Raw genomic sequence first — 11,374 nt, 5'->3', positions numbered from 1 at the left:
TGTGAGATTGTAGTCCCAATGGAGATAAGTATTCCTGCCAAATTTTACTGCCTTTGACCTTTTATTTCTCAGAATGCATTATATTAATTTTTCTTAAGAAAAGGTATATTGTGTGCATGCAACTGTTGTTTAAAACATCTGAAAATATCAAGTTGGGACTGCAGTGGGATTCATTTTTGTGAAGCGGTTTACTGTGAAGAGTCACTTCACTTTTATTTTTGAGGGAACTTAAAGCAACCTGTTTGTTTTGAATTCCTTGCATTTATTTATTTAGGTTCATGTAAGTAACTAAGTTATTATAAAAATATTTTTTTACAATCACATGTTATTAAGATTATTACTGTATGTAGAGTTGAATAAGTTTTATAATATGCTATGGAGAATTATTTTAAATCACACGACAAACAGTACATCTTCTGAAACAGAATTCAGTTAGCTGTACATGTTTCACAGGTCCAGGCATGCCCGACTTGCATTATTTACCTGATCAGTGTAAGTCGTGCAGTGTCTTGCATTGGCAGATCTGAAGGTTTCATGTGGTGTAGGCTCTGTTACCAGAGATCTCTACAGAGCACTTGAAATATTCACGTGTTCTAATGTCCTCTGCTTTGTGTAAGAGATATTTACTTTGTTATAAATGTTATTTATGAAGTGTATTTACAATGATTATGACATCTCATATCACCAGTGCTTTGTGCTGTAACCCATTTATTGAAATTGGACAATAGTGTCAGAAACAACTCAAGAAACACAATTTCTTTGGTGACTGAAAAGCATCCTTAGTTAAACAGTGTGCGACAAGTGTAAGAACACATCAAAGCTAAAGTGTGATGCGTCAAATAAAAGAAGAGATTATGACAGTGACAAGATGAAACAGTTTGCCGAGATCACTGGAATGCTATCTTTAAATGAAAGTTTGCAGCTGATTGGTGAGTGACCCCATCAGAAAGAGAAGGGTGGGTATCATACAAGCAAAATTTAAGAAATTGATAAAGCTGTGAAAACAAGAATTCTTGACATTCCTGAAAATGTCAATTCAGATGCAGTTTCCATTGCCTGATGCTCAGATTTTAAAAGAGTTAAAGGAAAAATTTAAAGATTCAGCAACTGTAAGAAGTTTTAATGCGACAATTTTAACTGTTCTCCCTAAGAGTTTAAATACTTGGAAAGTTCAAGAAATTTTCCCAAGTGCTTCTAACATGATTAGGAGAGCAAAGCAGCTTGATGTGGATCAAGGTGTCATCTCTTCACCTGATTCCAAAGCAGGCAAAACTTTAAACAGAGTTGCCATCATAGTTGTAAGAAAGTTTCCGTAACAGCGATGAAGTGAGTGTAGTAACACCTGATAACAAAGATTACATATCAGTTTTGTCAGTGGTTTCAAAATACATGAACAGGAACAAATGTTGTCGAATTTGAACGACTTATACTCTCATTTTAAATACTCACATCCTGGGGTGAAAGTAGGTTTTTTGAAGTTTGCATCCAAGAAACTACACTTGAGAATAATTGGACAGGTTTTCATTAAATGTGATATTGACACGTGTGATTTGAAGCTAATCCAGAATCATATTTTTAATTTCATACAGTTGGCAATACCAACATGATGGTTGCTCTTTGTTGTGAGTTGGGATGATGATGCCATTACCCATAAACTTCTGTATGTGCATGATGTCATTGCCCTCTGATGATATCAGCCTGAATGAAGTTATCTCTAGTGATGTCCATTTATACGCAGGTAATAACTTCAGAGTTAATTACTTAATTTCTGTGTATGTGCATCAGTTCTACAAATTATGATGGTATGTGAGTATGTAAAGAGTATTGATAGCATTGGGATGGTTGCTTGTATTGTTGATATATGTTTAGGGAGGCAGTGCATAGAATGTGGAATTTCTTCATGCTTCAAAGAGTACACCTTTCTGGTTGTTTTTGATGGGAGGGAAAGACGTCTGCCCTAGGGTTTGTGTGGCTCTCCATACCACTGTGTGCCCACCACAGTGACAGTTTTGCCTCCTCGTTTATTATAGGTACAGATACAAATTATAACATGACCATTCTTGTCCTTACGTTTTCACAGCTGGAGTTCAGTGTATAATTTTGGCTTTTGGGTTCACCTTGAAAGTGGAACTGCAGTGTCTGTTGAAACATTGGTTAATGCTCAACATTTGACATGGATCTCACCTGAAAGCTGTAGTCATAAATATAGCATAATCGATCGTAACTTAACCTAAAAGTTAAAGTGCTGTGGGTAAAGCACAGTGATGTTTTTTTTTAAGGAGATGATAACATATTTCCAAAAGCTGTTATTACCATAATGCAAAGGTCGTATAAACCAACAACTTTCACCGCTATTGTTGGCTGTTTATTTCTTTGCTTGCCAAGTGTCTTTCATTTCCATGAAGCCATCTTCATTGTCCATACACTGCATATATGGTTTAGTATAAAAGATAAAAATAGTACATTATATTGTAAAATCCTATTATCAGATGACTGAATTACACAGTCGTTACAACTGAGGTTAAATATTTGAGTTAAAAGTATTTATGTGCATTTGAGCACCACACTTACCACAAGTAATGGAAAATTATTCTTGCACTTTGCAATCACTGTGCATTACTTTTACTTAATATTGCTGCAGCAATCTGTATTCTAATTTTACAGCAGTTCAGGTCTTTGAAAATTTCTATCAGTAACATTACGAGTATGTTATGCATTATTATCACTTATTGTGAAAGTCGCTTTTCTCCCATTCCTTGTGGCAAGTTTGGTCTTCAAAATTTCCCTGTACTCAATGGGTTGATGATGGATTTGTGTGTTTAGTGGCTTCTTCATTGTGGGGCGTTGTTTTGTATTCACTACACTAGTTTTTTACAACAAGAAGTGAAGATAACACAAAATATAAGTGTAACGCAACTGACTGAAAATTTCCAGGATCTAGACTGCCATTAAATGTGAGAATACTGACTTCTGTAAAAATATAAAGTGAAAGTAATATACAGTAACTATATTATAATAAATGCAAAGTGAATACAAAGTAGAACAATAATTTTCCTTGATTTATGGTGACTATAAATAAATGTGGGGTGCTTAAATGTACATATTTTCTTTTAAATTAAACATTCAATTTCACTTTTAAGTTTGTGTGAATCAGTCATCTGATAATAGGTTTTTACAATTTAATGTACTCTTTTATCTTTCATACTGAACCAAATATGCAGTGTATGGACACTGAAGATGGCTTCATGAAACTGATACACGTTTGGAAAGTAAAGAAATGAACAGCCAACAATAGAGGTGAAAGTTGTTGGTTTATGCGACTTCTCTCCCGTGCGTCTTCATGGTATGAAGGGTCCGAAGACCGTTCATATAATTTTCATAATGCTGGCAACTGTATATGTTGTAGCTCAGCTTGCAGTTGTGGGAGGTGGAAGTTGATAACAGAGGTTACAGAGGGAAGGGCAGGGGAAGACAACGTGAGCAAGCGTGTCCTAGTTTTTATAATGTGGCAGAAGGTGTCTGAAAATAAGGTTTATTCCATGAGGATCATATTTGAGAAATATTAAGGTGGAAGATTAATGTCTGTGCCAGTCCAGGTCTGTGGTTCACTTCCCGAACGGACCGAGCCTTGAGATGAAAGGTAAACCAGGCTTCGGCATGTTGATCTGGCTTATAAGAAAAACGAAGAAGGTGTAATTACATGATTTCTGGAATGCCTTACTTCACCTAAATTAGACTGAATGCTTAATTTTGGCTTTGTTAAACACATTGAGTTGAAGGAATGTGGCCCAGATGGCCACTTGCGGGTCTCCCTCCTCGGCATTCTTTCTGTCCCAAGGGAGCCTGGAGTAGAAAAAAAGGCAAACATAAACCAACAAAGAAAATACTTAAGCCACCCCACACATGGTGTGCATCCCTTCCAGATGCGGGGTGATGACTGCATTATGACCATCGCATCCTTGCGATGGACCAATTGACTTTGAACACAGCTTATAGGCGCGTTCCCGCCATTGTGGAGGAACGAATCAGATCGCCGCGTTTAAGCCAAATTCAATGACAAATTACGTAATGCAGGGGTATTTAAGCGCGATCGTGGTTGCGGGGCGCTCTCAAAAGTTTTGGTCCTTCGGTTGAGCGGGGGTGATTTTCTTCAGCAAACATACAAAAGAACATAGGAACAGCCGAGCCATCTAGCTGCCTCCGTGAATAGTGCTTAAGATATATACGTTCCTGCGTGTATTAAGGAAAAATAAAGTGTCGTCGATCAGTGCAACACAGAAAGACTTTGTTATCCATTTGTGCAGAAACCTGCTCCACCTTCTAATTCCCGTATATTCCCGGGGAGTCGGAAACTCGTGCTCACCGACAACCTCACACCATCATCAACAATCCCTTTCTGTATCTTTACACATCTCACATCAAGAAGCTGTAACCATATGAGCAAACCAGGCTACGACTATACTAAATAAGCAGTGTGACGTGTGGTGGAAGAAAAGGGATGGTTACATGTCCCATAAGAAGGTTGAGTGAGGGACATGAACTAAGGAGTAATAGTGATGGCAGGTGTCAGTGTGTAATTTTTAATTAATTATGTTTTTACATATGAGAAGTTTTCCATTAGAAACTTTTCTAGTGAAGTTACAAGAATCGGTTGTCTGAGAAGTCTCTTTGGCTTCACTATGACACAGCACAACTAGATTATGTATTATGGAGACATTATAACAAGTGACTAAAATATACTGCATTTTTGTCGGACATTCTCCATTGCTGGAGATCTTTGGTATACATATTTGGGATTTACTAAAATCTTCTTGGGCAATCAGCTGGGTTAAATCTGACGCTCTGAAGCGCTGCCCTGCTGATCAGCTGAGGAAGCTTGAAGACTTTCATTCTGGGATTGGTTGTCGTTACACTGACACATGTTGTTTCATTTTCAGTATTAATCTGAATAGTTGGAACCACCTGTAATCACTGAATGCTTCACTTGTGTGCTAACCACTAGATTACTTGCGTGGCATATGCATTTAGTATCGCAGTGGTTTTCGGTTCAGATCTGACTGCTGCCACTGTATCAGAAACATAACAAATAAAAGAACCTGTTAGTATAATGACAACCAATTGCTTGAACACGGTCACAGAATGAACTCCTGAAAGGTCATGGATGTGTTGCACCTCAGACAGTGAACAGACTGCAACATAATTGCTCTGAATGTCACAAATGTTGACAGAATCATTAAGTTACTAAAATATCAGTTAACATGACACATGTTCAAATAGGGCCTGGTAGTTAAACTGACTCTGTTTTGTCATTTAAAGAGTAATGGATTCAGCTGTACATATGTTATTACTTCCTACTGTTAGACTAGACACTTCAACACAAAAGGGTTTAAACTGGCAGAAGTCCTTAGCTCTGCTCTGTGAGTACGTTATTGCAGAAATTGCACTGTTATGAATTCTGGACTCTGATGTGTGCATTTGGCACATTTATTGAATGTGCACATATATAATCTAAATAGTCGCTTTTAACCACTGAAAATAACAGAATTAGAATGTGTCACATGTTCAGTGTTGGAAGGTGGCTTGATATCTTGCAGTGTTTGTGGTGTTCAAACCGGATGCCATGAGTAGCAGGTAAAAGGTCCACTCATCAAGATGCAGATTAGACAGATACATAGACTGGTCTATATCTAGCAGACCAGTGGCAGTGATGTGAGTGCAGGCCACCAGTCTGGGAAACTAGCCTGTACCCTGCAATAAGAGAAATCAGAATTCAGAGATAAACAGAAATGTATGCACCCTTTGGACCTCCGTAATAAACGTAAAAATACAGATGGAAAAATAATATTTAACAGTCATATATAATAATGCAGCCAGATGGCATTACAGTGTTGTGTTTATTACTGTCCGATGTCACTTCGGAGTATTCCTTGTTAATCAAAATCGAGGGCTGAATTTGGGTTTGAGTAATGTACATATGCCACAGTGAGTGTTTGTTTCCAATGTAACTAACCTGTGAGACCTGGCACTTGGGTCCAGTAAATCCGGGTGGACAGTAGCAGGCAGCCTTGTCACCAAGCACTATACACCGGCCTCCATTCTCACACATTTCCTCCTGGCATCTGGCTCGCTCACAGAACTCGCCTGACACCACAAGTTCTTGCATTAATGCCTAGCTCCTCTGAGATTAATATAAATTTTTGTTATAGACATCAAATAAATTTGGTCTAGTTAATTTTTAGAATTTTACATTTGAGTTCCATAAAATTGGTCTTACATGCAACAGTTATGTTTGAAATGTTCATTACCCATAGAAATAAATTTACCAAGATATAATTTATGCACCCTTATTTTATCTTTGTTTATTTGTGGCTGATTCAGTAGCTCAAATTTTGAGGTAAAAGTACTAGAGCTTAATTTTTTTTTAGATAATTTACACATGCATGTCCTGTGCTATGATGGCTAAACAGGAATGTGTAGAACATAACTGTATTTTATTAAAAAAGTTGAAAAATGCATTACAGATAATTTGAACTACTGTTTGATTCTCAGCTTTTGCACCCATCTGAGCTGGTAAAATGTTGATGAGGAAAAGGCAGAATTTATTAGTTAACTTCAGTTACAGGAATAAATGAGCATTACCTCACACAGTGGATGTCATGATATGGTTTCTCAAAAATCATTTGTTATGCATTCCTTCTATGAAATGATTGCATATAGGACTATCCATCTGCCCCATGGATATGGATTTTTATTAAATTTGGTGAGGATATTATACCACTGGAGGCTACCCTAACTCATACTTCTTAATTTCTTAAAGTCAGTAATACCAATGTGGTGGACAGAAGAACTTTCAAGGTGGGAGTGACACTGGAGCCACAATGTAGAGTCATATAATGATAAACTGTTATAGATATTTGAAAAATACATAACTCTGGTACAGTAAATCTTTGTACAATGTAAAATCAATGTGGTGGCTGCATGAAACAAAAATATATTATATTATATATATTTTAACTCAACCAGGATTCAATCTCACGACCATCTGCACAAGTATTCAGTATGTTTCTACAGAGTTAGCACACAGTGTTTCATGTCAGTAAAATTCTGTTTGCAAATTGATATTGTGAATAAACAGATGTACAGTCTAACCCTGTTAGAGTGCCACTCTTTGTCTGCTACCAGTGCCGATAGTAATGTGGGGATGGCAGTAAATTGGGATGTTTTAATGTTTCAGTCTGTCTCTATTTATTAATGTATTACAGTGGTATGTGATGAACAAAATACTGTAGTTAGGATCTTTGGAATTAAAGAATATGAAAAACTGGAATATGTATTTTGCTTAATAACTTTCCTGATATGATCTTATGCAGTATTCATCTGTATTATATTACTTACTAGGGCAAAATACATTTTGTACGAACACTTGTGTACATAATGTGTTATGTTCGTCCTGCTATCCAAGTACCTTAATTTGTTCCTTAATAACTACATCAGCCCCTGTTCCATCTGTAGCATTTCCTCTCCCTACCCATTCAAATAACTAACACATCCTCGCAGGCGTCCCTTGCAGCCTTCAACCATTTCAATCTTTTTCATGTTTCATACTCCCAGTTTCTTTTTCACTGAGAAAATCTCTGACACAGTGTCAACTGATGGACAGATTTACCTCATAAATGGAAGAAACAAGTTGGCAATATTTAGCTGTTTTTTTTCCAGGCACACACTTTTTCTTTTTCACCAAAACTTAACACTGCCCTTTTCCCACATCACACAAATGCAGCTGACTGTCCTAAAACTGATGTTTAACGCGTTGTTTTCGGTTAATATACAAGAAAGAGCATTCTAACTTTATTTCATGTGTTTTATATTCAGAATTGTTTTTTAAACCATGCATATTTTGTAGTATATTGTGTGAGCAACTGGTAATTGAAGACCTTCAGAAAAGGCGAATAAGTACCTTGAGACTGATTTTAACTGGCCAATAAATTTAAATTGTATTTCTGAAGCCCTAATTATATGAAAGAAAGCATTGTACCACATTTACTGGTTTAATTTTTGGAGAACATGTCAGTCCGTCATTTGGTGGTGGATGAAAATGCTCCCATAATGCAGTTGTAGGAGATCCCGTCCGTGCAGTTTATGTACCTTCCCCAGCCAAGCAAGATGCATTAAAGAGTAGCTGCTTGCGGTCATGACAGGCCTATTGTTCGGCCTCCAGATTCACCAACCTAACGCCACCTGATTTGTGTGTGTGGGAGGTCATGAAGAACACTGTTTATGTTCAGTGACCTTGGGACGTTTATGAGCTAAAGACAAAAAATGCTGCAGGTTTTACACACTGATGTTACCCTTTAAATCCCAGTGGCAAGGATGGGATTTGTATGATTCTCACTGTAAACAGATTATTTCCTAATTAAACAGCATTTACCAATATTGATCTTTGTAATGGAGAAGTGCTGTTTTCTTTGAGGTACAGATTGAATTATTGAATTATTAAATTTTATTGTGATGGGCCTCAAAGGTTAAACCACACATGAGAATAATTGGCCTCTAGATATGAACGATTGCCATGTGCACAGTGGGGAGCACATTGAGGCCCAACGAACTCTGTCACAATCTCCCTTTTGTGTAGGCCTCATGCACAATATACTGAATTTTAAAAGATAAATGTTTACATTTCACAGGGTTTCATTAAGAGAAATGTTTTATGGAAGGATCAAGAATGTCTCTACTTTACAATGGGGTACCCAAACCTTGAGAAAACTAAGAAGTTAAATATTTTCACAGATACATCACCATTTAGCAACAGGAACAGATTTATTCACTCCTATCCATTCCACCATGTCTTACCTTCTCTGTCCCGTGGACAGATACATAGCACGGACCTTCTGGGGTGAGGCCCATTAAGGCAGGTCCCTCCTGCCTGGCATGGGTTGGCCCAACAAGGTCTTCTCTTCTGATGATGCCTCAAGGGATGGTGGTACTCTGTGTCTGCCAGTAGCAACTGGGGCGTATTGCCATCGTCTGCTGTAAAGATGCTACTATTGCATGTCTATCATCGTGTTTCTTATGATTAGTAAATTTTCATTTGTTGCTTTAATTTTTGCCTGTTAGCAACAAATCGCTGTGGAAACTTGCTATTTATAGTGTCTAATTTAATAGCAAAAGACAACATGAAATAAGAGTAAGAAGGAAGATACACAAATAAAATAACAGAAACAGTAAAATATGTATAGGTAAAAGGTTGACATTTTTCTGTAAAATGTCTCAAGTTCTATGGTGTAAATTCTATTTGAAACTTTTAAAAACCAGTGTGAATCTCCTGAAGATGGCTAAAAGTGTCCAAAACATGTACGGAGGATACTTGAAAGAGAAGTAAATCCAAGAAAAGGGTGGAACAGACTTTAAATTATTCTAGTTAATGAAGAAGTATTTAATAGTATTATGAGATCACATCATTGTCAGCATAGTCGTGAAATAATGTTCATAACCGAGCAGTCTATATTCCGGTCACACCTCAAGAGAAACTGCAAAAAATTCCCGGTGCCAGCAAACTCACCCTGACAGCTTGGATCTGTTGTGCTGTTCCATGAGTGAGCCCTGCACCTTATCACCATCAGGTGCCACTGTGATTGTGGCACTGCGTAGCCTGGGTCACAGTCATATCGACACACACTTCCCTCCTTGAGCAGCTCCCCACTGCTAGTGACGTCTGAACCTTCCCCACTCCCAGGAGTCTCACAGCTGAGACGACCATTTTCTGGACTCATGGGCAATGGGCAGCCTTTCACAGCTACACAGTGTGAGGTTCAAATAAAAACAAATGATGAATTATCTTTTTTTCAAGAAGAAGCACTTGTAGTAATAGCAGCAGTATCTAGTGATTTTTTGAGAAAGAAAGAAGAAAGATGCTGGTATTGAGCGATGTGAATGAGGTGCGCAGTAACCTGCTCATGCCAGTCTGACAGCTGTCTTCAAACGTTCAAAGTGGAAGGATGTCTTTTTCACAAGTGCAACGACTGTTCATTGTCAAAAACTACCTGACATCTTGTTCTTACTTTACCTGCCAGAGTGAATTTAGGGATACATTTCCCGATTCTCCTTGTGAACCGTTTCCAGTCACTATAGAAACGCTTCGTGTTGCATCTGACATGAGGAACAGAGTGAATGCATATATCGCTGAATGCAGTGAACATTTCCACAACTTAGTATAACATTGTTTTTTCTTCTTCTGATTTTAATGTAATTTAATTTTTGATAAATAGAACATGTTCCTGGAATGAGGTGCATGACATTTTGGTCACTGCGTACTTAATATTTTATGATTTTGTCTTCTACTTGATCCGTGCTTAATTCTGTGATTAAATTATGCATATATGAAATTTTTAAAGCCACATGTAAATCACAGACTTGATGTGCACCTAGGAAACTTGCCAGTGGTGCAGAGAACCATGTTTTATAGGCACTTCAGTTTTGACAGATAGGAATCTTCCAACAAATTGGCCATATTCAGTATCTTCCTGTTTCGTGGCAGAGCCGCCTGACCTATGGGCTGCAACAGGGAACCTTCCTCTTACCCCGTGGTCCATAATGGACAGTTACGTTCATTATTTTCATGTGACTGACAAACAGACATGATCACCCCAATATGCATTAATTTTATGCAAATAACAAAGTAATTAGTATCTTACCTAAGCAGCGTGGCAGTGGGTTTGTCCATTTCAGTTTGTCCCCACATTCAGTGATGTTATGCCCCACTAGTTCATAACCTTGGCTGCAGGTTAGTTGACATCGAGATCCCCATGCGTTGTTGAGTGAACAACGCACATGTGCGTGTTCATGAAGGTGCAGTGGTGGGCACTTTCGAACTAAACAAAAAAAGGAAATTTGAATTCAATCACCACTTTGTAATTAAAACCTTGTAAGACATGATCATTCCACATTTATTTTGTAACTTCTTTCTTTTTATTCCTGATCGTCTAACTCAGTGGGAAGTACGTGTTGGAGAAAATACCAGTGTCTGAGCTGAGAAACTTTGTTTGTTACTGCAGCAACTAAAATATAAACTTCTATATCACCTTTACAACTGCATTATAAATTCATATAGAAATATGAAAATTTTCATTGTGGTTTTCAAAGTACTCTGAATATGGTATTTTATTGCTAGTTAAGTTTTCAAGCAGTCTAAAGTGTTTTGTCAATCTGGAGACGTATTGTGCCAGTGCACATGCACCTGATCCTACCCATGTGACTTCTATTTATAGGGTAATTTGAAAGAGAGTCTACAGAACAAACCTTCATACAAAAGAAGAGTTGAAGGAAAACATACAAAGAGCAATTTTGGAAGTTGCTCAGGAAGAAATTCTGGTGAATT

At 37.6% G+C, this 11,374-nt stretch overlaps 1 protein-coding gene across 2 annotated transcripts in view; it reads right to left on the bottom strand.

Moving 5' to 3' along the window:
• Positions 1-4,566: 4,566 nt before the first annotated feature.
• LOC110839570 (uncharacterized) overlaps positions 4,567-11,374 on the bottom strand; it is a 37,200-nt gene continuing 30,392 nt past the window's right edge. Inside the window, exons 10-14 of one of the 2 annotated variants that reach the window (XM_022083912.2) lie at positions 10,692-10,868; positions 9,560-9,793; positions 8,851-9,027; positions 6,011-6,141; positions 4,567-5,748 (exon numbers count right to left, since the gene is read on the bottom strand). In XM_022083912.2, the coding sequence (XP_021939604.1) occupies positions 5,737-5,748; positions 6,011-6,141; positions 8,851-9,027; positions 9,560-9,793; positions 10,692-10,868 (731 nt within the window). In that variant the 3' untranslated portion in view covers positions 4,567-5,736. The remainder of the gene's footprint in view (positions 5,749-6,010; positions 6,142-8,850; positions 9,028-9,559; positions 9,794-10,691; positions 10,869-11,374) is intronic. The other variant, XM_022083913.2, reaches the window with a different exon arrangement.

Source organism: Zootermopsis nevadensis, unplaced genomic scaffold (assembly GCF_977971745.1).
Source record: "Zootermopsis nevadensis isolate Lab colony 2312 unplaced genomic scaffold, Znev_1.0 Znev_ptg000003l, whole genome shotgun sequence".
In the NCBI taxonomy this organism is placed as follows: domain Eukaryota; kingdom Metazoa; phylum Arthropoda; class Insecta; order Blattodea; family Termopsidae; genus Zootermopsis; species Zootermopsis nevadensis.
Note: the sequence above shows the minus strand (reverse complement) of the source record. Positions and strands in the feature narration are given on the sequence as shown.